Source organism: Trachurus trachurus, assembly GCF_905171665.1.
Source record: "Trachurus trachurus genome assembly, chromosome: 11".
In the NCBI taxonomy this organism is placed as follows: Eukaryota; Metazoa; Chordata; class Actinopteri; order Carangiformes; family Carangidae; genus Trachurus; species Trachurus trachurus.
The window spans coordinates 14072812-14099799 of NC_139904.1; the positions used below are offsets into that span (position 1 = coordinate 14072812).

The 26988-nt window shown below is 40.5% G+C and overlaps 3 protein-coding genes across 4 annotated transcripts; 2 read left to right on the plus strand and 1 right to left on the minus strand.

Annotated features, from left to right (window-relative positions):
- Nucleotides 1–267: 267 nt before the first annotated feature.
- On the plus strand, nt 268–7963 carry clic1 (chloride intracellular channel 1). The gene is made up of 7 exons (XM_083982015.1): nt 268–338; nt 647–712; nt 2242–2351; nt 2651–2776; nt 3354–3460; nt 3968–4149; nt 4320–7963. The coding sequence occupies exons 2-7, from the start codon at nt 671–673 to the stop codon at nt 4479–4481; spliced, it is 729 nt and encodes a 242-aa protein (XP_083838141.1). The 5' UTR covers nt 268–338; nt 647–670; the 3' UTR covers nt 4482–7963.
- An 821-nt stretch (nt 7964–8784) lies between these two features.
- On the minus strand, nt 8785–11585 carry LOC310993459 (prostate stem cell antigen-like; the record flags this gene model as incomplete). Its single annotated transcript, XM_083981812.1, has 3 exons — nt 8785–8996; nt 10345–10464; nt 11534–11585. 3 exons carry the CDS (start codon nt 11583–11585, stop codon nt 8785–8787), a joined length of 384 nt encoding a protein of 127 aa, XP_083837938.1.
- Nucleotides 11586–18606: 7021 nt separating this feature from the next.
- Nucleotides 18607–25969, plus strand: ddah2 (DDAH family member 2, ADMA-independent). Of its 2 annotated transcripts, none has more exons than XM_083982120.1 (6): nt 18607–18711; nt 19873–20431; nt 21435–21623; nt 22443–22562; nt 23219–23362; nt 25411–25969. In XM_083982120.1, the coding sequence occupies exons 2-6, from the start codon at nt 20129–20131 to the stop codon at nt 25528–25530; spliced, it is 876 nt and encodes a 291-aa protein (XP_083838246.1). In that variant the 5' UTR covers nt 18607–18711; nt 19873–20128; the 3' UTR covers nt 25531–25969. The 2 variants fall into 2 exon arrangements, with proteins under 2 accessions (XP_083838246.1, XP_083838247.1); XM_083982121.1 differs by having other exon boundaries at nt 18629–18711; nt 19834–20431.
- Nucleotides 25970–26988: the final 1019 nt, after the last annotated feature.

Genomic DNA, 26988 nt, shown 5'->3' on the forward strand with positions numbered 1-26988 from the left:
CATGTTATTACATACGGTTACATAGGTAATTACACTGTAATTAATTAGGTAGATACACAGGAACAAGGACCCCTTAAAATAAAGTGTTACCATAACCACAGACATAAAATAATCTTCACATGTCTATGTATAGGCTATGAGGCCTCTCTCTCTTACTTCTTCTTTCAGGGTTCAGTTCAGTTTCACACTGACGCTCTTGAACGTCGCTTGACTCGCTGAGCGTCACCAGGAAGTGGAACTCCTCTGCTGCAGAGACGGAGCAGCAGCAGCAGCGACACAAACTGGGAGGAGAAAGAAACCAGCAGCAGCAACAGGGCGACGACTTTCAGCACTTTGAGGTGAGCTCGCTCGGCAGCCTCAAAAACCACCCCCCACTTTATTATTTCACACTTTATTCAAAGTTTTAAACTCGCTCTGTTTGACCCTTTTTGCACCTCTTTTCGTCTCTGCGGCGAAGTTAATTAGCGCTTTTTTCTTTTCCTTTTTTTTTTTTTTTTGCGTTAGCGGAAGATGATGATGATGATGATGATGATGACGATGGGCTTGGCTGCCCCATCGAGTTTCGACTTCGTTTTTAAGTTTTAGAAAACACAACTTTTAGCTTCATTTTAACAACTTGTTTCTGTCTTTGTGCGTCTCTCAAAAGGGTTTCGTGCATCAGCGGGTGAAGATGAGCGACGCGGGGCAGCCCAAAGTTGAACTTTTTGTGAAGGTAAGTGATTGAATGATGACAGAAGAGGAGAGAGAGAAAGAGAGGAAAAAAACTCCTATCTCACCCATTAGAGCTACTGCTGCGTCATTATGAGGCTCTAATGAAGTGTTTTATGGTGCATTATCTCAACAAGATAACATATCTCTACTGCAAATACACCCCAGATATGATGTGACCTTGTTCACTTTGAATTACAGAATATTAAAAAAAATTCTGACTTATAATTATAATGTATTTTTTTAGACCCCCTGTGCTGACTCACTGGGTTTATAAACAGCAGTAACACTAATCTGATTAAAAGCACATTAAGATCATGGCCAGTCGACTTTAATCTATATTTAGTGTGCTGCTGCTGGTCAGGCGAAGTAATCCCAGTTTGTTTGAGGCCAAAAACACATGAACACATGCTCTAATATGACCAATATGTCTCTGCCTCCCCTCATGGTCTCACACAAGTTTCAATGATTCCTCTGTGTGAACATGTGCACCACCCTCTTCTGTTTTTTCTTTTTTTTTTCCTTCACGGGGTGAAAGATGCTGTTGTAACTTCTCAAAAACCCTGGTTGCTTTCTAGTCCTAGTCAGCTCGACTTAACGACACTTGATACCCTTAATTAAAAGAATATATTCAGCGAGAGGGCTGTGGTGAAACTTTTATGATTTTTCAGACTGGCGGCATGCTAGGCCACGGTGCAGCCAGAGGGAATGACTGCATGTGAAATGTGGCTTCCTACACACACACACACACACACACACACAGTGCATTTTAAAGCTGTTTGATCATTTCCTGAGGGGCCCGCGGGCTCTGTGACAATACAACAATGATCTATGATGCATCTGAGGCTGCTGCAGCTAACAATTATCTTCATTAGAGATGAATGTGGTGAGGGCTTTGACTGGTTGATGATTAGTCGATGAAATGACAAGAAAATAGCAAAAATTAAAAGTACATTCTCCACATTTTCAGAAGCCGGTGTGATGTCTCTCAAAGTGATGGTTTTGTGCCAACCAGAAATATTCAAATTACAATGTTTCTTTGTTTTTTCTTTCACCAAACAGAGAAACTTCCACTGAAAAGCTGTAAATTAACAATAATCTAGCCCACATAATGTATGTCCTCATTCAATGTAGCCTACTGTTACAGCAATGGAGCATTTGGTTAATCAATTCAAGTTAATAGTTAAAAGAACAACTAATCTGCAGCATTTTCATACCAAACTTAAAGCACAAATATGTTAAATGTTTGCTATGCTTTGCTTCTCAAATGTGATGATTTGATGCGTTTCCTTATTTTATGTGATAAAACAATGAATATTTCTGACATTTTAAGGTTTCGCCTTAATCTGTGGGAAATTATAACAGACGTTTTTACTGTATTTTTGCATTTTATGTTACGATTAATCAAATAATAGAGAATAAATGCTAATGAAGGTAACAAGAAGATGCTGATCAGCTATTAAGTAAAAGCAAATGAACAGATAAATTGAGACCTGGTGCATTTACTGTCGTACAATTGTTTCTGTTTTCCAGGCGGGGAGCGATGGTCAGAGCATCGGAAACTGTCCTTTCTCCCAGCGTCTCTTCATGGTGTTGTGGCTGAAAGGAGTGACTTTTGATGTTACCACAGTGGATATGAAGAGGTGAAAACACACATCTCTCTCTCTCTCTCGTGTGTCTTATGATGTGGGTTTCTGTTGGCACAACAGAGGAATGTCCGCCTACTGTTGTTAATGTGTCCAGTAAAGGAACAAGAGCCATTTCATTCATTTAACTGGTGTTAAAAGATATAAAGCTACTCTGGCACTGATTGTGGTTTAAGCGGGGCACATTTTAGTCATAAATACAAGTAGTTTCCTCCTGTAGTTTGATATTTTTACTCAGCTTCCTTTTTTCTTTCTCCTCCATCTGTGTGGCTCTTTCCTTTTCCGTCTGTCTTTAGGAAGCCTGACATATTGAAGGACCTGGCTCCCGGCGCTCAGCCTCCCTTCCTGTTGTACGGCAGCGAGGTGAAAACTGACACCAACAAGATTGAGGAGTTCCTGGAGGAAAATCTCTCCCCTCCGAAGTAATCTCTGTTTACTTTGCCGTTATCAGACCTCATACAGTTTATCAGCAACTATTCATTCATTTGTCAAGTTTCAACCTTTCAGATTTGAAGACTTGATAGTTGCTACACATTCTCTTTAGACAAAACTAACCCAATCTATTTGAAATATTTTCACCTATAAAGTCTTAGATCTTATCTTGTGCTACCTTCAGTGTCATGTATGAGTCAATACAGTGACACGAGGATCCTCTAACACTGTGCATGGACTGAATTAGGAGATTTAAAACCTTTCTGCAGTGTATATTTTGTCAAAATTAAGTGAAGGCTGAGTCCAGTAGGAACCAAAACACACGTAAAAACAACACTACTGAGTCTAATCAGCGTACATTTTAAGGTTAAATATATATTCATAACCTAGGTCCTGATAACAGGGGGGTTGACACAGAAATTGCTATTTCACAGTTCTGTGATACTTGTGGACGAACAGAAAAAGTAATCCCTGCACGTTGACTCTTAACAGTTCGATCAGAGTTGACAAATACCTGACAAAGTTCACAAATTTAATGTGATATGTTGATATGTGGGTTTTGTTTAGGTATCCCCGTCTGGCTGCTCGCAACCCGGAGTCCAACACAGCAGGCATGGACGTCTTTTCCAAATTTTCAGCTTACGTCAAGAACTCAAACCCTCAGGCCAATGAAAGTAAGTGAGACATAATCCGTCTGAATCTGGTCTTAATAATAAAATAAGACTTTGTTTTTCTGTAATTTCCTGTTTTTATTTGTGTGTGTGTGGGGGGGGGGGGTGTATTTATTTTCTGTAACAAAACCCTGCTGAGCTCCGTCTGTCGGTCCCTGACGGACAGAAAAAACCAGCAGGGAGCGTCCGAGTTAATAACATTAACTGTGCTTTTTTCTGTCGCCTGCTGCTCTCTGTGTTCAGCCACTCTCAAATGTCACTGTGTGTCACATGGTTATTCCTGTAAAAGTTAATTCACTCACCATTTTAGTCATTTAAACAGAAGTATTGCACAGATTTAAGTGTGCAGAAATCCTTTCTTTCCTTTTGAGTCATTTAAACCATAAAAGTTGAACTAGTTTGAAACTAATTAGTGTTTTCTTTTCATTATTGTCCCAACAAACTGTCCCTTTAGCTTTGATTGGATGCTGAATATTAATATTTTCTGTGTGTGTGTGCACATGTGCTCAGACCTAGAGAAAGGCCTGCTGAAGGCTCTGAAGAAGCTGGATGACTACCTCGGCTCTCCACTTCCTGATGAGATTGACGAGAATAGCGCCGATGAGGTCACTTCCTCGTCCCGCCCCTTCCTGGACGGCCAAGAGCTCACTCTGGCTGACTGCAACTTGCTGCCTAAGCTCCACATCGTGAAGGTAATCTTCTGTTTTAAGCCCTGCTGCAGCAGGAGGAGTAGATTATGAAGCTCGGGGCGTTTTTTTTCCTTTTCCCCAGCCTGAAACTGAACAACTTGACTTCAGCAATGATTTTATTATTAAATGTGTCACTCAAGACTGGCGTTTTCCATTTTTTTCCCCCCCTGCAGGTAGTGTGTTTGAAATACCGACAGTTCAGCATTCCTCAGCATCTAACAAACCTGTGGAGGTACCTGAACGCAGCGTACGCCCGGGACGAGTTCGCCTCCACCTGCCCGATCGACGAGGAGGTCCACATCGCCTACTCCTCTGTAGCCAAAGCTCTCAAGTAGGAGGACAGCAGCAGGATGCACAAACCCACCAGCAGGACAACATACATAAGCACAACCACATACACACACACACACACACCAAGCGTTCACCTTGCAAGTGCTGTGGTCGACCTGCGTTGTAAATGATAGTGAGAACCACAACAGGCTTTATTTACATCTGCATAGTCGCACCTTGCAGCTATAAAACTTCACGTTTTTATTAATATTCACTCATTCTCATCATGGTTTCTTATTCTCCCACACATTATAGTTTGTTTTAGTTTGTTCCTGATAAAAGAGGATGTTAATGTTTAAGCCTCATTGATCAATGAGGAAACAGAAAAAGTCACAGGAGTTTCAAAAAAGAAAGAAAGAAAAAGTTCAGTTGTAATTAAGTTAGTTTCTCTGGATTTCCACTTGTTGATCATGTTACCTGCAGACACACACTCACATACACGACTTCACACACTTATAACTACAGCCTTGCCTGTGTACAGTTTCACCATCACTGTAAAGTTGGAAATGTTTCTTGTTCCCTTGGCTACAGTATGTTCTTGACTTTTTTTTTTTTTTTTTTTTCGTTTTTTATTGCGGAGGGGAGAATCCAACAGACACAAAGCTGCCTACCAGATCAAACTTTCACAAGCATCTTGCACGCCTCGCACAAGCTGAATTTATTTTAAGTCTTGGTAGTAATTTTTTTATTTTTTTCTAGGGTGACACATGTTTAACAGCAGCTCAACTGCCAAAGTGTCTTTGTCCGTAATCACAGATGCTTCACATTCAGTTTGTTGTTCTATTACTGAGGGAACAAGGCCTTGTACAGTTTGGGATTACAAGATTTTCCTTTATATAAAACAATTTTAATTTAAACAGAACAGGCTTTTTATACTTCATGGCTCACCTCAGAGAGAGGAAGAGGGGTGCGGAGCGGGTCTCGCATTAGGGAGGCAAAACTGAAAACGGTTACACAGAGACAGGAAACGGTTTCAATAGACTCGGGCTTCCTCTTTCTGTGCTCCCACAGCAGGCGCGAAGGATTATTCAAGATTACTGAGCTTGTTTGTGATCCGCTGTCGGGGCCCGCTGCCAACAAATGATTTTGCTCTGTCCGTCATGTATGAGAAGAGAGGAGGGAGATCAGGTCGTCAGTGAGCTGAAGCTGCTGTGGACGAGGAGGTGGAGGTTGTTTTTGTTTGGTAAAAAAAAAGGTCAATGAAGTTTAATGTGAACAATATGCACAATGTTTGGAAGTAGCAGCAATAACGTTACATTAATTCAAATATTAGGCTTTATTTTTAGAGCTGCATGATCTTCAAAAACCAACATATTGTGATTTCAGTAAGTGTCATTTTGCCTTAGTTTCGCTTTAGAAGAATATTGATGATTTGACATTTGTAGGGTTTAGCAACTCAGTGCTTACGGTGCTTATGATGAACACAAATCTGAACTTTTAAAAAAAACTGCAGCTCTTGTGATTTGGACATTGCACTTGGCCATAGTGACATTTCCATCACATTGCGTTGGTTAAAGAGAAAATATGCAGGATTTTTACCTTAATTAAACAGCTTCAGAGTAATTATGACGGTTAAATAAAAGACTTGTAACTTAACGAGGGAGAACGGGGGCTCTTTTTATTCCACCTAGCGTCTCTTGGCCAAAAAACAACCTTGCGAGATCAGCGCCGTCGCCCCTGTGTCCTATAGGTCTCGTCTCGACACAAACGCACCCCATAACCTATAATCTCTTGTGACAGATAAGACATAGATATACCATACACATCGACTTGCATAGTTCCCCTTTAACCTATTGACAAACTCATCAATAGAGTCTCTATTTCCTTCTTAGAGATGCAACAATTACAACAAATGGCTTTTTGTTTAACCAAGTTTTAAGTCTATTTAAGACGAATCTTTAAAAATAAATCACAGATGTGACACTGAAATTATACCTGAGGTCACAAAACACTTGTATCCAAGTACCTGAATGTTGCGTAAGCTGCTCTTTGCTAACGGTGATTAGTAATTAGGACTCTGTAGTTTTATAATAGAGGAGCGGGTCACTCAGCGCTCTCAGCCGTGCCGGTGAAAACGTGTTTCAAGAGATGGCAGCGTTTGTTGTTGGAGGTCAGAGTTGGCATTTTTCTGTCCAGACTGAAATATCTCAACAGCTTATTGGTTGGTGTGAACTTCTGTGTCGGCGTTCGAGGCGCTTTTCCGATGTTTCAAGTAGTCCGTGATGGATTTCTGTGACGGTTGTTGGATCCATTGCCCCCACTTTAACTTCTGTCCTCAGGATGCATCACAATAATGTGGTCGTTCTCCGACGTGTCATCCAGCAGCAGCAGCAGCAGCAGCAGCAGCAGCAGCATCAGACCAGCTCTTTATATTCCTGTCAGTATTATTTTAATGGGATTTGTTGACAATAAGAAAGTTACAGAGAATCAGCAGACTTTGTAGTTTACTTGAAGGCTGATATTTGTTGCCATTTGGATTAATCCACTCTTTGTTAAACTCCTGTAAAAGTGACTTGAAACTCATAAACTGGGAAGAACTGGACTTGTAATAACAACGTTATGTTTCTTTATCCGACTGTAGCAGCAGCAGCAGCAGCAGCTTGTGTAGAGGATTTTTACGAACTGCAAGGCACTATATGCAAATTGACATTGGTAGAGGCTCTTTTGCAATTAAGACTTTCATTCATACCTTTGTTGTCAGTCAACCTCTAAATGTTCTGGGTGTCTCAGAAAGAAATGAAACCTAAGTGCAATTTTAACAGATTTTTTTTTAAAAGACAATCTTGTGCGTAGACTTTGGTGAAATTAGGGCGCGAGCACAGTTGATTATTTTTCTACAGAAGTGTAAAAAAAAAACACACAAGTGACAAAATACTTAGGTGTAATGCAAGTGCTGGTCAAAGGGATGATGTGTATTACTTGACTGAATTGTTGTGGATTTCATCTATTTTCTGAAGTGGATCGGGTTTTTTTAAAGGGATTGTGTCTGAATAATTTCATTGTTGATAGTATTTCTTTTCTCCAAGATGAAGAGTTTTTTCTTACTGTAGGACTCGACACAGTATCAGGGACCATTTAACTTGTAACCTTCATTCAAAATTACTTTCAGTAGTTTGTTTTTCACTTCACTGTTTTTAACTCTTGTTTTTTTAATCTTCATGTCATATATTTTCTTTTGTTTGTTTGTTATGGGACCTATATTGTGCTTTTCTCCTTGTTTCCTGCCGCTATGCATTTCCCTCCAAATATTTTATCCTTCCTTAAACTTTTTATTTTATTTTTTCCCTTAAGCTGTTTGCCATGTAGTCTGAAGCAGTTGCACTTAAAGACGTCCACATGATCTGAAGCCTGATGTGGACACTAAACCAGTAGATGGAACAATGAAGACAATCAAACTAAAAGCACAGCAGAAATGTATTTTATAGTTTTAAAAAAAAGCTCTTTCAGAGACACATTTATTAATGTCCCAATAAAAAACATCTTGTTAACAAATCAATCGGTGACTGATGTGTATTTATTTTATTAATCTTATTTGAGGGTAATGACATTCACATGGCCTGGAGAGAAGTGTTGACAATAGTGCAAACAACACACAGTCTAATCTAGTACAAAAGCAGAAACTCAGACAGCAACAAGTCGTCACGTCGGCAGCTCCAGTAACGTTAAATATAGAGCTGAAATAAAACTTCAAAGTAGTCTGTTAAAGTATTTTCATTAATGATAAACTGATAAAAGAACATAGGCCCACCTGGTTAATATCATATATCATGTTTTTGTCTTTTTTTAATTAGGGTTAGGGTTTTGTTATTTACCTTAATTTGAGGTTTTAAGATCATACATTTTTCCATATTATTCACTTCAACAAAAAACATTTAAAAAAAATCCAAAATGTACATTGTCCTATTTTGTATCATTATAATGTTTCTATTTTTCTTTTCTGAAGTTTGACATTTATGCACTTTGAGTTTCCACAAGCTGAGAATAATTAACCACTGTTTTGATCAAGTGTCAAATCACAATCCTATGAAAGTCTCTTGTTTCCTGTCTACACTACTGTAGGTATTAGGAACAAACTGGACACTATTGGCTTTGACATTATTCCCTGTGTGGCCACTATAAAAATGTTCACTGTCAATTCTTTTCTTTTTTTTGGACAAACAAACTTTTTTTCAAATCTTACTGGTGTAAGGATGTATTTTTTAACATCTTTTCCAGATCCCAGGTCACTTAGATCCTCCACCTGTTGCTCAGCACGCGGCCCTGGCTTCAGGCTTCGGGCTTCAGGCTTCAGGCTTCAGGCTTCAGGCCTCAGGCCAGCAGCAGAGAGAGCGCGGGCAGCAGGGAGAGAGCGACCCCGCCCCAGCCGAGGGCGGCGACCGACACGGCCCCGTTGCACAGGTCGGTGTCGCAGCAGATGTTGGTGTAGTTGAAGTAGAGGCCTGAGGCGTATTTCTGTCCGCTCACGTCACACTGGGCGGGGACGGCACAGCTCTTCTCGAACATGGTCACCTGTAGAGCACCTGAAAGAGACGGACGGACAGAGAGAGAGAGAGGAGAGGGTTCAGTTCTGGTTCACACAGTTATGAAGATTTTATGAATATCTTCTCTTGCTCTGATGCATTTATCCTTTTTATTTTACGTATCTGGGAGTGGTTTGCTTTAATCCAACTTATTATATCATTGAGGAACTGAGAAAACACATTGCAAACTTGCTTTTATATTATCTCTCTTTTTATTTGTGTGTCCGGTTGCGGAGGTGAGAACCTGACAACACATACACACACACACCCTTGAAAGTCTCAGTCTGTTGGTCTGTACATAGATAAAACAAATCCTCCCATGACCTAAATTTACCTGTGACTGCTCCTGCTTTTCTCGACATAATGCTTCACATTGAGAACGTCCTGATTGGTTATGAGATCATGTGCGTGTGTAAAAGTGGCTGATGAGACACAGCCAGTCGTTTTTTGCTCCACCCACAGCGGCAGAGAGAGAGAGCGAGAGAGTTATTTTTAGAGACAATTTGACGCTATGAGAGAGAGAGCTGACAACCGGCCTGATGAGACCTGATGCTGAGATGTTGAGTCACTCTTTTGTCTTGTGTTGTTTTACCACTTGTAGAGTTAAGAGAGGATCAACCCTGAGAGAGAGCAGTCTGAACCAGTAGCTTGGCAATGTTTGGAAATGTAATTAAAGCCTGAAACACCTTAAAACATTTTTTACACTTGTCTGAAGCGGACTCACAATAGCACTATCAACTGTTTCTCTTTACAAACTAACTCCTAATGTTTGCATAACTGGCTGAAACAGGAATGAATTCGTAATATGTTTGATTTGTCAAAAACAGGTTTATCATGTCACAGGCAAAAAAAACCACACAGGACACACTGGTCATGCCGACATTCAACAGCAACAGTAGCACAATCAAAAAGTAGCCTATATATTGTATGTATGTGTTGTGTATATACTATCAGTTCACCATAAATTTGCTAATATTAGGCACGAGCATGTGGCCCATACTGGATGAACACTATAGGAGCCGTTGTTACAAAAAGGATTATAGCTCCCCCTCAGTTCTTTGTGCTTGGGAGTAAACACATATTCACATTTCTCTTTAAATCCGGTGAGACAACAAAAAGTGGCTTAATTCCTTCAGATTGCAGATTTATTATTGAATCTGTTCCCAGACAATGCTCCGAACAGTGAGGGTTTGTCTGCCAGCTTGTGACCAACACGCCCTCGATTGTCTGAAAATAATCTCATCTACAGACACAGAAATGCTCTCTCACACTCTCTCTGTCTCTTTCTCTTTCTCTCTCTCTCACACACACACACACACAAACACACACACACACACACAGACTTTACCTCTAACTCCTAGTGCAGTACTAGACAGGCAGCGCTGCCCAGCAGGACACTCCTGTGGAAACCTGAAGCAGTCCAGAGGAGAGATGGCCGGGAACAGACAGGTGTAACACTGCAAACAGGCTGAGGGAAACAACAGAAAATTATATTAAATAACTAAACATATCATAAAGTTTGATCAATCCCAGAATTTTATTCTCCAAAATATCATTCGTGTGAAATGTGATAGGCTATAATAAACATATAACATAAGAAAATGTGTTTTTTGGGGAAGGATCCTTTAATCTGAGGAGCATGTTAGTTAGTTTGCAGCTTGTTTGGAGTAAGTTGAGGAGTAAACTCGTCAGCGTCCCCTGGTGGACAAACGATGTAACAAGCTGTTTCCCAGCAGTGATCGATTAGAGATAAATAGTTCAGACTTCTGTAAGGAGTTAGTGGAAAACGCTGGATTATTGTTTACTGCTAAATCCACATTAATTATAAAACTGCACAGGTGTGACTTAAATAAAGTTGGGAATTGAAAATAAAGTTTATTACACATTTAAATGTACATTTTTGTTTTATACTTTATTGTAATGTATTGTCTATTACCATTAGTTTGTACCCCAGCAACCAACTTATTGGCAAAGTTATACTTGTCCCACATGCATGCAGCTGCTACACACTTCTGTCTGCCTACTGTTACTGTTACATCATATAATGTTATAAACGTATCATTTAATATTTATAGGCTGGTAATGAAGGCTTTCTATTGTGTCTTGAAGAAAACAAAATGCAGAAAACACCTCGTATACAGGAGCCATATTTTCCTTAGATAAAGCATGTCACAAAAACACATTTTACAATCAATCGGACAGCCTGTAAAATGAGCTTTATGGTTAATTCAGCCTAATAAATTATAGGCGAGACTTACAACTTCATGAATCTGTCTGACAACCACGGTCACACACTGAAACCTCCCTCCTAACCGGCTCCAGCTGAGGACAAAATCCACAGTCTTCGTTTTTGTGCAAAAGGTTTATTTGATTTGTTAAGTTTATCTGAAGCAGCCTGAATTTATCAGATAAAGTGTACATTGTCTTTTTGTTAGTGTTGAATCCTGTCTGTGTGTTTCCAGGCAGAGCTGACGAGCTGCCTTTTGGCGAATCTAAACATAAACTTTGTATATCAGAGTTTCTCTTATCAAACGTACCTGCCAAGGGAAGACAACACAGCAGGACAGTCAGAACCTGGAAACGAGTCATGATGTTTCCAGTGCGACGTCTCCAGATGTTTTCAGGTCTTCAAGCTGCGCGAGACCAAAAAAAAAAAAAAAGGAAACAAAATCCTTGTTACAAGCCTCTGATTGTTTGCTGGTTGAAACAAAATCCTTGTTACAAGCTTCTGATTGTTGTGGCTGTGACTGTGTGGCTGATCTATACGTCGTCCAAATGAGTCCTATATTACATTTCTTGTCGTCTTTGAAATCCTGTCGTTTCTTTTTTTAGTGTAGTTTTTTAAGAAGCTAACAAAGTGTCACCTCTTCACATGTATTTTGTATTATCAACCCTGAGTTTTTCCTTTTCTTGGCTGTACCCTTTTGCCTGGTTTGAATACTCGTGCTGCTCAGAAAGTCAGTGTCTCCTCCCTTAAACTTTAAATTTAATTTGAAGAGGTAATTATGATCAGCTGACATTGATAAGGACGACTCAAAAATGCAAATTACGGCATGAGTTTTTATATCGAGCTCAGTGGCCTTTGACACAACAGTATCTTTCTCAGGTTTTTACTCTGTGGTTCTTTTGTTGAATGAACAAACAAGATCACCATTACGTTCAGCTAGGTGCATCGATTCAAGTACAATTTTGACTTGTCCTCTGTGATATTTTAAAATTAGACAAATATAGAAGATTGTGATGGGTTTCATTTATAGTGATTCAAATTTATTTACATTACCATGTGCAGACTGGCATAGAAAACCACTTAAACCACACAAAATATGAATCTACATACCGATACATTGTTTAATTAAGACTTGACATGATTCAGAAAGATACAATTTAACTATTAATTAGTGGATAGTGGATTTTGTAATATATTAAAACTAATAAAAGTCCAGGGTGGTGTTTAGCTCAGTTGGTAGAGCACCTGCCCCATGTGTTGAGGCAGGGCCAGCCCTAGGATTTTGGTGGCCCTAAACAAGATTTTTGTTTGTGGCCCTGCACTCTAAGCGCAAACACCAAATCACTGGTTAAAACTGAATACAGACGTGTTTATGCCCTCTGAGGTTTGAGACTTTTACATATTTTCTTAAATTTATCTTTTTAAGATACTTGCAGATGTAACAATACTCAAGTGTTTTATGTCTAAATATTAGAACCTCCGCTGTAAGCACACTGAGCCCAGTTTGTCCTAGAACACTGTAGAAAGAAATAATTTAGGCCAAATGCTGGAAATTTGAGGTCTGCTTTTTGAAAAATTTCAAATCCCTTGTGAAAACACACATTCAGTCATGAGAATGAACTGTTTTGGTGCTTGAAATAGGATATGAATACAGTAATGTGTAGAAAACAAGTCTCAAATTAAATTTTGTAAAATCGCTTTTTGAGCACAAATGTTGTCATTCTGCCGTTCTATTTTCAGCAAATGTCTCAAATGTGAGATAAAAGAAGCTGGATATTGACTTCACATTACATATAAAGCTCATAGCGTGCGTGTGCACCTCAGGATGTTTAAATGACTTGATGAACCCCGGTACCTTTCTGATCATGTGGCCCCCCACCTAACGGCTGTGGCCCTAAACAACCGCATAGAGTGTTTATGCCAGCAGCCGGCCCTGTGTTGAGGCTAGTCCTCACTGTTCGAGTCCTGCGCCGAGCGGCCCTATCCTGCATGACATTCCCCCCCTCTCTCTGCCTCCCATTTCCTGTCTCTCTCGACTATCCTGTCCATTAAAGGCAAACAAATATATTTTTAAAAACTAATAAAAGTCCAAAGAGTTTGGGTGGTGCTGGGTCTCATTAGCTGTAGCTGTAGCAGTCATACAAGGCTACATAATATTCCTTATGTGCATCAAAATAAGATATTACCTGATTGTAAGTGCTGTGGAAAAGTAGGCTATTTGTCCACTTCCTGAATTTTTATTTCTCTGAATATGTTTAGGATCGTCATACACATTTTAATACCAGACAAAGATAACCCAAGTAAATATAAAATGCAGTTTATAAATGATGATTAAGTTAAAAGCTTTTCTAGCCTGCAGGCCCTGTGTGAAAAAATCATGAACTAACTGTGAAAAAACAAATTTTTTTGAAAGCTGAGTACAATTTCACTCTCCACTTCGGGGGGGGGCCTGGTCACTGCCTGAGCTGCTGAATCAAGAAATCACTTCAATCGAACCTGTCTGACAAAGTGAAGTAGGCTAAAAGATCTCAAAAAGCAACACATCATGCTGCGATCTAAAGAAATTCAAGAACAGATGAAAAAACAAAATCAAAAGCTTTGGTTTTTCACAGTTAGCTCATAATTGAATAACAGCCAGGTATAGTTTGGATAGCTTTTTTCCTTTGATAAATTACATCATCATTTAAAATCTGCATTTTACATTTACTTGGGTTATCTTTGTCTGATATTAAAATGTGTTTGACAATCTTAAACATGTGACAAAAAGGAAGAATACAGAATGGGGGTGAATACTTTTTCACGGCACTGTATACAGTGTGTGAGTTCGCAGCTCAAACTGAAAGTCAGAATAAGACGGGGAGACCAATACAGTCAGCAGCAGCAGCAGCAGCAGCAGCAGCGTGTAGCTACAACGAGTCAGCAGTTAAAGAAACAGACAGAGAGAAAGTCAGCATGGCAGAGACAGAGAGTCAGTGAGGTGGAGAGCGAGCCAGTTTAACTGAATTATCCTTCAGGGCGTAATGGGAGACGTGAGGCCAGCATGCAGGAGAGTCTGCTGACAGCAGTCTTGTGATGGAGAGAGCCAAGCAGGCTCAGACCGAATAAGCTGTTTACAAGTTAATTAATGACACGGCACGCTGGCAGAAGCCCCCGCACACACACACACACACACACACACAGAAAAACCCTAGATTTGTGACAGACATTTGGAGAAAAATGTCAGTTAAATGTTAGTTTTGTTAATCGGGATAATTTGCTTTATGCCAAAATGATCAGCAGGCTTTGAAAAAGGCCATGAATAACAATTAGCGTTTATGATTTTGACACATGATCTGAAGTCTGTTTGTTTGTGGATGAAATAAGAGATTTTTTGAATGGAGTTTGTTGTGAAACAGAGAAAACCACCAGAGTCAGCTGCTCTGTTGTAAATGTGCAGTGTAGAGCAGTTTCACTTGTTAGGCCTGTGCATATTCTCATTTGTCCAGGTCATAATATCTCAAAGGAGGTTAAATCGAAAGCAACTGGACTTAGTTATTTGTCTGTTGGACCTGTCCCAGCCTGGTCAGATGCGTACATGAGCTGATGAAGCCTCTTGGATGAGAGGTGAAACGTCTTCCCAGACAAATAACTAAGTCCAGTTGCTTTCGATTTAACCTCTTTTGAGTTTCACTTGTTATGTTATACTCACTTATATCACTGCTACACATGTTCTTTCACTCCAACATGGCCACTGACTGCAGTTTCTTTCTGTCTCCACAAAGTCAGGGAATAAATAACAACAAACACCCTAGAAAATGAAACATTAAAAAAACAAAAAAAGTATTTATGGATGACGTGCAAACTAACTAACACTGGACTCGTCTGTTGTGGGTAAACAGATGTTCCACATCAGCTGTATCCGGATGAGACCAAAAGTTTTATGACATTTTGATTATTCTTGGGGAGTGCGTTTTGTGGGGGCGAGGGGTGAGACTGTGTTTAAAAGCTGAGTGTGGTAAACAGACACTGTTGCTGTATTTGACAGGGATGTTTTGTGTGTTGGCTGAAGGATCCCAGTGGACAGATGGTGTTCTTTAATCCTGTCTGTGCCCTCTCTACCTCCTCCCGCCGTCCTGCTCCACCCCCATTTCCCTCTGCTCTTACACCAACCTCTGTTTACAGAAGCATTTTTTTTTTTTTGCCTTTCTGTTGTATTTTGTCTCTCTATGTTGTGTTGTGTTGCTCCTGTGTAGCTGATGGGACAACCCTTGGCTGCAGTAACCCAACCTCGGCAGTAGAAGGAAATATTGTGCCACTTGTGTGAGTCAGAAAACAGTGACATTTGTATACACAAGCTCACAAGCCATCTGTTCCCAGGGATATGTTTATGCATGTTTACATTACTGCTGTCCAAATCTACAAGTATCACTTTGCCAAAGTTCAAATGCATAAAAAAAAAGAAAAAAGTTTAGTTCGCACTGCACTGCTCTTTCAAAGGATACATGTATGCAACAGTGCTTTCCTCATGGTTCCTCTGGATGAGGCGGCCTGATTATCCAACAGTCTCAGCAGAGGCCAGCATCATTTGACCCACATTTTGAGGAAAAGCTAGATTATTTTTTGTTGTTGTTATGTCACGCAGACAAAAGCAGACATCGGCATACAGGCCTTAATCTATGATGACTTTGAACAGAAGGCGATCGAGGAGGAAGACAAGTCGATTGTACAAGCCGGAGACTGTTTATAGAGCCAGGAAAAATAAATCTACTGTGAACCTGATAAGGTTAATGCAGCCATTTATTTAGGCCGCCGTGGGAGAGGTGAGAGGAATATTGACGTGTTTGATTCATTGCCGGCTGTCCAAGTTTATGTTTAAAAGGCAGATACGAGCAGAAAAGGAAGGGCTGCCAACACTGTCTCTGACCTTTCACAGACAATTCAATTCATCAGGATTACCAGGGAGAATATGAAATAGGCGTCCTTAATCCCTGAGAACCTGATGGCAAAACTACAATCCATCATTAATTCAGTGTCTTTATACAAAGGAAAAGTGTCAGTAGGTTTGAATGTGACATAATAAGTGATATCCTGAGTGGGGAGGGACCCAATAAAGTAAACGTAGGCTTCTTTACAACTGTAAGATATCTAACCTTTCATACTCTGAGGGACCAGAAATTTAAGTTGCCTTATAATTCAGTCATAAACATGAACAGTTTCTCTTCAAAAGGCTCCAAATTACAAATCAGACTAAGAGCTGTATTTTACTGTCTTCTTGCTCCATTAAAATCACAACACAATATTTTTTAACAGTTAAAGTAGGCCATAATTCTGACAACGTTATTTCTAGCATAAAGATGACTGAGTGACATAACAAGTTCCTAAATTGACAATTTGAATCACCTTAAAGTCAACAGATATTGATAATTATGCATAATTTTAGTTATAGCATAGTTTTAAAAGAGGCATAAGAGGTTAACTTTGTCTAATTAAACTGAGTTACCAAAATATTTTGATAATAATTAATATTAGCTTAACTGTTAACACTTTAAATCTTACCCTGGACCATAAACTCAGAGGCACAATCAAATGGTTTTAAATAATTTGATGAATTTAGAGAAAGGTTAGGCTAACTCTCTCCTCTGGCCCTCAGTGGTTAATGTTTTGATAACGTCAGTGATTTTCTTCTACTGATTGATTTTGTATTATAATGTATCGCTGCCATTAAACAACATCGAAGCCCAAACAACAGGGAGTTGTGATAATAACTCATCAACCTGATTGAATCCGGTCAGGAGCCTCAGGACGTGTGGGGGATGGGGGGTGTTGGGATGAAATGGTGGGAGAACAGCTGTGTCAAACCACCGGTAAAAACCTCCAACAATACCGGAAGTAGGGCTGTAAGGCTCTTACAAAATAAGAGCATACTACCTGCGCCAAGTTTTAACTTGACAGTCACCATTGTGTTTTATCTGATGAACTAATCAGTCAATTTCTCAAACACATTGGAGATGACTCACTCATTCATACTGGAATTATGTAATGATTTTCTAGAAAAATACTAATGTGAAAAAGCCTTGCACTTAAATTATGTATTAGTTAATATGAGAATGCACTTATTTATCAATGCACTGATTACATAACCCATTTCAAAACTCTCTCTATATTGCATACATATTTTTACTGTAGTTTGTATGTGTATTTTATCTTTTGTCCTTATTAATATCTAGTTGCAAATGTAGTTTTCCTTTTACTCATTTAACGCTCACATTTTTTTCTACACAATGTCGAATTCCTTGTACTTGGCAATAAAAGCTATTCAGATTGTGATCCTGACTGTTTAACTGTTAATTGCAAGAAAAGATTGCAGAAAACAATACATTCTTACATTGAAGAGGCTGAGGGTGAAATAATGAAGTGTTTTTTTGTTTTGTTTTGTTTTTCCAATTGATGAACCAGTTCTTAAGATTGTTGTAAGTTAAATAAGTCGTTATTGATTAGTAGCCTACGTATAATGTTGTATACTTTTGAGTAATAGCAATCAGTTATTTTTTGATAAGTGCTTTATAATTTTTGTAGGCATTAGGCTATCCTGTTATATAGGCTACTGTACAATATTTCCCTTGAAATAAGTGGGGTATAAAGTTCCTTTAAATGTAAATGTTCAAGTAAAGCGCTTAACTCAAATGTATACTCTATTTAAAGCAGAAGTGAGTGATCCGGTCGTTCTCGCTAATGCTGCGTTCCAGGTAGGCTTTTGAAATCGTAAATTACAGCTTCAAGTCACAACTTACGACTTTGTAGCATTCCAGGCAACCCACTCGTGTTTTTCCGACCTGTTTTACCGGTGAAAGTCACTATAACGGCCACTCGTAACTTCCGACCGGTGAACTCGTACCAGATCGAACTGGTACCACTTCACGGTCGGAAAAATACGAGTTTCCTTGAACGCACCATAACAGTCCTCGTCGCTACGTCACCACATTCACGGCGTTCCTTGGCTGCACACACAGCCCTGCATGCCGTTCTCTCTCCTCATTGGATAAAAACTGTAGGATACGATAAATGTTTTCTCTTCGGCTCAGAGCAGAGCAGAGGGACTGAGAGACCCGTGTTTCAGTCCAAACACTCTATGTAAGTGATTGCTGTCGGAAGATATAACTATTTAAGACTTATATTAACACAAATATATCACTCACTTCTGCTTTAATAAATAGAGTATACATTATACTATAAATATATAGTATATATATTTTTATTTATAATACTATAAATAGTATTTATAGTAAATGAAGCTAAATTTACCATCGCTGGACATAATAGTCAGGCACAGCTGTCGTCTTATTTTGAAGGGACTAACCGGAACTGGTGAAAACCATGAGCGCCATCTTGACACGTCGTCGAGCAGCAGAGAGGACAGAGGGAGTAACGGGACCAGACTGGGGAGGTTTGGAAATTAAATCAGACGGAGGGAAACGCGGCCAAGCGTGGGAGATACGCCACTTTAAACAGGTAAAGCCCCGCATTCACACACTTATATTTGACATTTGTGTAACTTCTCGAAGTGTTCGTGGTAGTTTCCCCTCCTTTATTAACATCATCTTCTTGAGAAGTGTTTGGGAAGGAGCGTTGAACTGCGGGGCGGTGCACTCCTGCAGCAGCAGCAGCAGCCAAACACTCAAGATGTTTCTTTCTTTCTTTTTTTTTTTTGTTCTGGCTGATGTTCACGTTGACAAAAACAACCAAACTGTGGAACTACTCTAAATGCTAACATATAAAGAAACAGAAACAGTACAGTTGCACAGTTTTTTTTAACACTGTGGAAGTGTCTAAACTTGCAGTGAAGTCGCCCTAATGTGCTTTGTGTGTGTATGTACGTGTACTATGTGTGTGTATGTGTGTGCTGCCTTATTACTATGTCAACATGAAGTGGAAATCAAAGTCCAGCATCTTGCTGCTCAACTTCTGAGGCCACATCCTGTGTGGATCTCCCTCTCTGCAGCCTCACAGTGGGCGACCCCAAGATGATAAAAGGCCCAATTGTCCCAAATATGACCCACTGTCCAAATATGGAAAAGGCTTTGCAGCACATTGTGTAGAGCCATTGAAATAATGTGTTAACCTTGGACAATCATCCCTTTTGTCTGTTCCCATTTTGTGTTATTGTATCAGCTTGTGGAGGTTTTTATGAAAATGAGTGATTGTTGATATATATAATCAAAAATAACCGTCCAAGTCACATAAGACAACATCTTTTTATGTAATCTTGATTCTGATGTTGTATAATTTAAACTCTCCAAGACACTCAGTGTAGATATTTATACCTCAAAGTAAAAAGAAACAACAAAAAGGCACGTGGTGAGCCCTGAGATGTTTTGTGTGTGTGTGTGTGTGTGTGTGTGTGTGTGTGTGTGTGTGTGTGTGTGTGTGTGTGTGTGTGTGTGTGTGTGTGTGTGTGTGTGTGTGTGTGTGTGTGTGTGTGTGTGTGTGTGTGTGTGTGTGTGTGTGTGTGTGTGTGTGTGTGTGTGTGTGTGTGTGTGTGTGTGTGTGTGTGTGTGTGTGTGCGTGTGTGTGTGTGCGTGTGTGTGCCACACTGGAGCTCCAAACTGATCCTCTGCTTGTGTTCGTTGTCAGGCTTTGGCCTTGATGTGTCTGTCTCGCTCTCGTCTGCAGCTGAGATCATCTGCTTCCACCTCTTGGCGTCATCAGCAAAGCGAGGGAGTAGCAGGTGGAGTGGTGAAATGAAAGAAGCAGCACAGAGACGGGGATGAAGATGCTCTCCACTGTCCCTCTGGACCTCCTCATCCATCCTGTTATCTTCATTTAGACTCCAGACCAAAGCTTATTGACTTTTTTTTTTAGGGGGGAGATTAGAATACTAAAACCCTGGTTAACCACTTTATTTTATAAACTTTTTTTTAATGCAAATATGGCAAACATGTGCCCGTATGGCCGCTTCACCCACGCCGTGGTGCGGGGAATCCCAGAGACCTTTGGGAAGACGACAGTGGGAGATGGCCGCGAGAACGGGGAGGTCTCTGTCGAACTGGCCAAGGCCCAGCGTCAGTTCGGCTGCCTGACGGGGGCCCTGAGGCAGAAGGTGGGCCTGCAGCTGATCGAGATCCCCCCCGACCCCGAGCTGCCGGAGAGCTGGAGGATAGAGGACGTGGCGGTCATCCAGGGAGACACGGCGCTCATCACCAGGCCCTTCAAACAGCAGAGACGCAGCGAGGTAAAAGCCAGGGAGAAGGGAAAAAAAGGGGCCGTAGTAGTTGTAGTGACCCATTTCTGCACCTCTTAATCTTCAGATAATGCACTTAATCTTGCTTTGTGAGATAAACAGGCTGAGTAGAAGCCTTTTGTTTCAGCTGGGATGAGTGAACTTGCTGTAGATATTTGTTTAAATCAGTGATGACATCATTGGCAAAACTACATTATTAGTTTTATTTGCTCAATCAGATAATTTCTGGTTGGTTCATTAAGTTTCCAACATCTGAGACCTGTTAAAAACAAGAGATGATCATGCTCTCCATGACGCCCTTGTTTTTATTTTCTGGATTTGACTTCAGCGAGGCGGTGCAGTTTTGTTTGGCAGCTGAACTGACTTTAAATTTTGGCTGTCAGAGGTTTTGTGAAAGGGATAGTTAAACATTTTGGCAAATTGCCCCATTGCCATAATCCCTATAGTTTTAGGAGTAGGTTCGTTACCTTTAATTGTCACTATGAGATAATAACGGAACGTTACGAGACAGAGTTGTTTTAGAGGTAAATTCGTGCAAAACCACGTATGCGCGTTCCCGTCGGAGGCAGTTTTTCAGCAAGCAGTCTCTGCGTTTGCCTCTAAAACAACTCTGTCTCTTAACGTTCTGTTATTATCTCATAGCGTGGTGAATGTGCAGGTCACAACTTGTCCACCAGAGTGTTTTGGAGTTATTGGATTGTTTATTTGATGAGTTTGATGAGGGAAACCAAGAAATCCCATTAGCCTCCGTAGCGTAGCTCTGAGCATCTCGCGGCTCTGCCCTGCCGTTCAAAAAATAGCTTGCACCGACAATTAAAGGTAACGAACCTACTCCTAAGACTATAGGGATTATTGCAATGGGCCAATTTGCCAAAATTTTGAACTATCCCTTTAACACAATCTAATAATTGCTAATGAGTTGGAAAAACATGCAAACTGGCGCTCACCCTTGGGCTCACGGTGGCTTCAGTAAGATCTCTCTCCATCCGTGCAGGTGGAGGCGGTGAGGAGGGTGATGTCGGAGCTGAACCTGAACGTGGTGGAGATGGGCTCCGAGGAGGGGGACTCTGCCGGGGCCACGCTGGAGGGCAGCGACGTCCTCTTCACGGGGAGGGAGTTCTTCGTCGGCATCTCCTCCCACACCAACCGCAGAGGGGCGGAGGTGCTGGCAGACACGTTCAGGGTAAAGACGGGAAGGACGGAAGGAGGGAAGATAGTTTGGATTGACAGACGATCGCACCAGTCACTTAACTCTAACTGTGTGTGTGAATCAGTCTGTAAAAGATCAGACAAAAGACTCGCCAATAAACTCTAAAATAATCAATAAAGTTCCAGTTTTTTTTTAGCCAAGACTGTCACAGAGCCAAGAGTCGTTGTCAGAAGATGAGCTCCTGCTGCCAAAAGCGAGCAGGTGGCCATTTGCATCATTGCTTTTGGGGAATTAGACTCTGTAAACATTGATGAATGAGGTCGTTGCATCGGCCAAATAATGGGAGACCACACACAGGGACCCCTCAGGCTGCACACGACCCACCCATTAGTATTGATCCCCCACTTCCCCTTAAGTGCATTTCACATTTTAACACACACAGACTCTGCGTCCACTTGTATTCTGTGTGTGTGTGTGGGTGTGTGTGTGTGTGTTGGGTCAGTCTGGTATGACTCAGTGTGGGTGGAAAGTATCATGCGGTCAGGGGTAAAGGAGGAAGACCAGCAGACCGTCAGCTCAGACCTCCTCCGTCTGTATCATGTGTCGCAGCTGATACTCTCATCACATTGCAGTGAATTTGTAGCTCCAGTCTTTATCAGATAGTTGAAACAAAGCTTTCATGTACAGTATATATTTGCAGCTTGTCATGATGCAAAATGTGCTGCAGCCTCACTTTAAAACCGCCTCCAGGTTGAACTCTGAACTTATCAGCTGTGAAACTGGTCCATAGGAGAATGTGTGTGTGTGTGTGTGTGTGTGTGAATTAAAGATGTCAAACCTCCATCTGCTCAGGACTTCGCTGTGTCGACCGTCCCCGTGTGTGGTGGCGCCCGGCTGAAGAACATCTGCTCCATGGGAGGTCCAGACACCATCATCATAAGCAACAGTGACGGAGCCAAGAAGACACTGCGGGTCAGTGTGTGTGTGTGTGTGTGAAACTTGTTTACAGTCTCAGTGCAGATGTTTCAGTATTGTTTATTTTTCTTCACCAGTATTGCTACAAATCACATTTTTAAAAATATGTTAAAGCTGCTTCTATTTTATCATTTAGACGTGTGTCTTATTTTATATACAGTATTTAATGCTTTTAAATATCATAAAATAAAGGAAGGAGTTCAGTAACATTTGACAAGAGGTTGCTGAAAATAACTGTAAAACATAAAAACACAAACATCTGCATATAACTGCATACATTTAGTTTGCATATAGTGATTGGAAATGTGATACAATTTCAAGTAAAATCCCATGAATTTATTTTAGAGATTGATTTTAAAGTTTACCGACAGCATGTTATTGAAAATCCTTAACATCTGCTCTCCATCAAAACGAGCCGTGTCATCCATCACACGTGTATCACCTCTCTCTTCTCTCTGTCCTCATGTGACCTGCTGCACACATTCAACATCTCCTGACGGCTGATGTCATATTATTAATGCTGTTGTCTTGGAGTCTGTGTGTAATGCTGGGAGTGGTCTGCTGCAGTGTGTGTATGTGTGTGTGTGTGTGTGTGTGGAGTTGTCAGGGTGGTGTGCAGTAAGTAACGTGTGTGTGTGTGTATTTGTCTCCAGATGATGGAACAACTGACTGATCACCACTATGAAATCCTCACCGTCCCAGAGGAATCGGCCGCAAACTGCATCTACATCAAAGGTCCGTCTAAACGGGACTTCCTGCTGCACCGGCCGGCAGACGAGAGTCCTGACAGCGGCTCTGTGAGTACAGTCAAAATTCTCAGATCAACACTTTCATTTCATGTAGTTTTTCCAATGGCTTTTAAATATTATTTAATCCCATGTTTAAGGGAACAGACTCAGACTCTATGCTGATGATCTGTTGATAATAATCATGAGAGATGTAGCAAAGTTAACAGTAGCAAAGCCTTAGAGTCATCATGTGCATTGTAATAAAACTGTTTTCAAAGGCGGAGGACTTCATTAAGGGTTTCACACCGGTTCCCGAAACAAATTTTAAACCGGCCGGTGCGTTGATACGGAAAAAATAACAGGTTTCAAACCTAAAAAGTCGGTTCTCAGGGGAACAAAAATATTTGGTACTTCCTGCGAACCGTGACGTCATCAGTGGGCTCGTCCTAGTCTAACCTGTGAAGACGAGCAGGAAGGAGGAGGAGAGGGCGGCGTCTGATGACCTGGAGAAGAATAAATCGCAGTGGTCTGCTAAAGAAACAAAATGTCGACAGAATTTCAAGAAAAGCTAGATAAGCAGCACCAGAAAGAGCGAGCTGTATGAACTTCCCTCTGGGGCTAAATAAAGTAAAGCAATTCTTATCTTTGAAATTGGGGAAGAGACGGTCGAGGCTGGGTTCACTCCAACGCCAGACCAAATCATTAATAAACTTAAAAAACGGAAGAAGGACGACTGAGACAGCAAAAAGCTAAAATTTTGCCACTGTTGTGTTTACTTCTTCCTGAGTAATACAGAATAACATTCTCCACTTAAACTGGTGTGAACACTGCTGGTTCAACAGAAAGCACGAAAGTTTTGAAACTCCGTAACGAAGCCAGAACCAGAACCGTGTCTGTCTGAAAGCTCCCTGTGTGAAATCAGTGGATTTTCCCTTTAATTCCCATGACGAATGTATTTGCTAAATCAGGAGTTGCTCCTGTTTCTTGTAATTTGCTCCAGATACTGTGAATTAAAACCTTAGATTTTTATAAAACTGCATTTAAAAAAAAATACTGCAGGCGGTTTTTGGTGAAAGTGAAATAAAACATTCACTGACTTCACTGATATTTAGCAGAAAATATACACAACTCTAAATAGTGTCCCACAGACTGTGTGATTAGATTAACAGATCTCAGGCAGGAGGACATGTTTCCGCTGATACAGATCTCTGCTATAATTCTGTGTAACTGATGGGAAACAGAGCGGAGATCCTAACGGCAACGTCTCATTATATTATGAGCCCACGTGTCTCGATACAAAACAATACACTCGTCCTGCTGCGACAGCGTCAGTCGCTCTCTCTCTCTGGCTCCTAAAAGACAGAAAGGAAATGTCTTTGGAAGCCGTTCTCTCATTCACAGCTCGTCCCTCACTGCTGACCTGTTAAATATGTGAGTGGGCGGGAGGACAGAAGTTGAGATATCTTGACAATTTTAAACACTTTGGAGCTTCTTCTTTTTTTGTTTTTCCTTCCCAAGAAACGAGGGCGTGAGCTGAAAAGTGACTTCTGTCCTAGTTTTGCTGCACTGAACATCAGGATGAGGCCCAGTTTGGTGTCAAATAATCAAACTGTACCTGCATCCACTGTTGGGAATTACTTGACCTAAGACTTATTTCCTTTTTAAATTTTCAGTTTCTTTGGGTAACAGAATCATTGCATACTTTTCATGTATCTCAAATTGATATTGTGAACAAAAATCATAATATCTTAAAGACTGATCATTTACTTTTGTTTGCCATGATCGATATATAGTGTTCACGCTGTCTAGAAGTGGTTTAGACAACAATAATGGAGGTTACATTAGTCATACTTAAATGCATTAGAAAATAAAGTAGGTGTCATATTTCTCTTTTCTTGTAAACTTTCTCTCTATTCTACTTGTTTCACATCCAGTGAGAACTGAAGGTTTCACAATCTGCATGACAGACACTGAAGACATTTTTTTTTATGAAAGCCTCTGACACCTGAAAGTAATTTAAGGAGCTGTCATTCCAGCCAGTGAAGCAGATTTTCCTTCTTTTATTAGACTCTTTAACGTCCGTGCCAGCGCTGATGAATGAACTGTTTCCTCTGCAGGCCTTCCAGAAGCTGCAGGACTACACCCTGCTGCCGACGGCCTGCAGCGAGGCCTCCAAACTGGGGGCGTCCCTGTCCTCGCTCTGCCTCCTCATCAACAGAAAACACACGTATTTCTGAAAACAGCCGCTACGCTCTGACACGTCAGTACGTTACAGTATTTTACCTGCATATGTCCACGGTGGCGGTGGGTTAGGATGGGGCGCCTGTTGAAACACTTCCCACTGATTTCAATTCTTTCAATTCTTGTCTATTTATTGTTGAAGGAAACACTGACACACAGTATCTGTATGAGAGAGTGAGATTCATCTGTGAACAAGATGTACTACAGAAGACAGACTGATTCTTGGCACAGCGGCCCCCCCTGCTGAACCAACAGTGCAGCACACACACACAAAGAAAAACACCCATGAAACCACTAATTCAACTATTTAACTTGTAATAATTTGTGAGCACCACTGAGCCGACACATTGAAGTCAACATGAGACCTTTTAATACCCTCTAAGGCCTTTTCTTTGCAATTTCAATGCTTTTAAGAGCAGTGTAGAAAACCCTGTGGTGCTCAGATTAGTGACTGTTTAGCTCTCACACCCATAATGCAACAGGCTGGTGTCCACTTCATTACTCTTCAAGTATTAGTTATTTTACTGTTAGCAGCTATACGTCCTGTAATTTTAGGTCATTTTAAGTATAGATTTGCTTTTCTTTTTGTTAAATACCTGTTCTAGCTTTTCCTATGTATGACTTTGTAGCATATGTAGAGAAGCCAATAAAAAAATTGAACTGACAATTGATGAGACCAGTCATCTTGTTTGTGTGTATAGTACTTTGCAGTTTGTATTTTTTTCACAACACTTATTTAAATCCAATGCAGTTGGATGTTAATTAATGAAAGCAGAGGTGTTATTAAATTTAAATTTATGTTGCACTTAAGTTAAACAGCTAACACTCTAGTTACAGTTAAAGTTGCTAGGCGACATGACCTTGATTAGCAAAGGCAGCTCCAGCCTGTGAGGTTAAAATCCTACATGCACCATTTCCATTCATGTTTGGTTTTGGCCTTCACAATTTACAATATTGAGTGAACTGAGGCACAACTACAGTTGTGTGATGAATCCAACATTTAGGGCAGTGTTTTTCAACCTTGGGGTCGGGACACCACGTAGGGTCGCCTGGAATTCAAATGGGGTTGCCTGAAATGTCGAGCAATTGATATTACTGATAAAAATGTTTTAACCAATTACTATTCCTTTTAAAATTATGATTAAAACCACCACAGCCGATCTTAAACGATAGTATTCTATACTTTCACTTTCTCGAATATAAATCGAGTTCAAATAAAATGCAGCATATGAAAATAAATGTGATGTCATAAGGGGTCACAAGCCAAAAAAGGTTGGGAACCACTGATTTAGGGTCATTTGAGGTCGAGTGTTAGGGTTGAAAACTGTTTTATACTAGTAGGTATTCCTGTTTTGTTACTTTCTTTCACATGAATGATATTTATCACCCATTTATAATGCAGATTCTGTAGCACCACAACATCCTTAAATTAAATTACAATTTATGGGGTGGCG

What these genes read in the sequence shown, in the direction of transcription:
- clic1 (XM_083982015.1), top strand. Translation starts at nt 671, where the DNA reads ATGAGCGACGCGGGGCAGCCCAAAGTTGAACTTTTTGTGAAG. An exon ending in GAAAATCTCTCCCCTCCGAA is followed by an intron (nt 2,777 to 3,353) that starts GTAATCTCTGTT and finishes GGTTTTGTTTAG; the next exon opens with GTATCCCCGTCTGGCTGCTC. An exon ending in AAACCCTCAGGCCAATGAAA is followed by an intron (nt 3,461 to 3,967) that starts GTAAGTGAGACA and finishes ACATGTGCTCAG; the next exon opens with ACCTAGAGAAAGGCCTGCTG.
- ddah2 (XM_083982120.1), top strand. Translation starts at nt 20,129, where the DNA reads ATGGCAAACATGTGCCCGTATGGCCGCTTCACCCACGCCGTGGTGCGG. An exon ending in AACAGCAGAGACGCAGCGAG is followed by an intron (nt 20,432 to 21,434) that starts GTAAAAGCCAGG and finishes CCATCCGTGCAG; the next exon opens with GTGGAGGCGGTGAGGAGGGT. An exon ending in GAGCCAAGAAGACACTGCGG is followed by an intron (nt 22,563 to 23,218) that starts GTCAGTGTGTGT and finishes ATTTGTCTCCAG; the next exon opens with ATGATGGAACAACTGACTGA.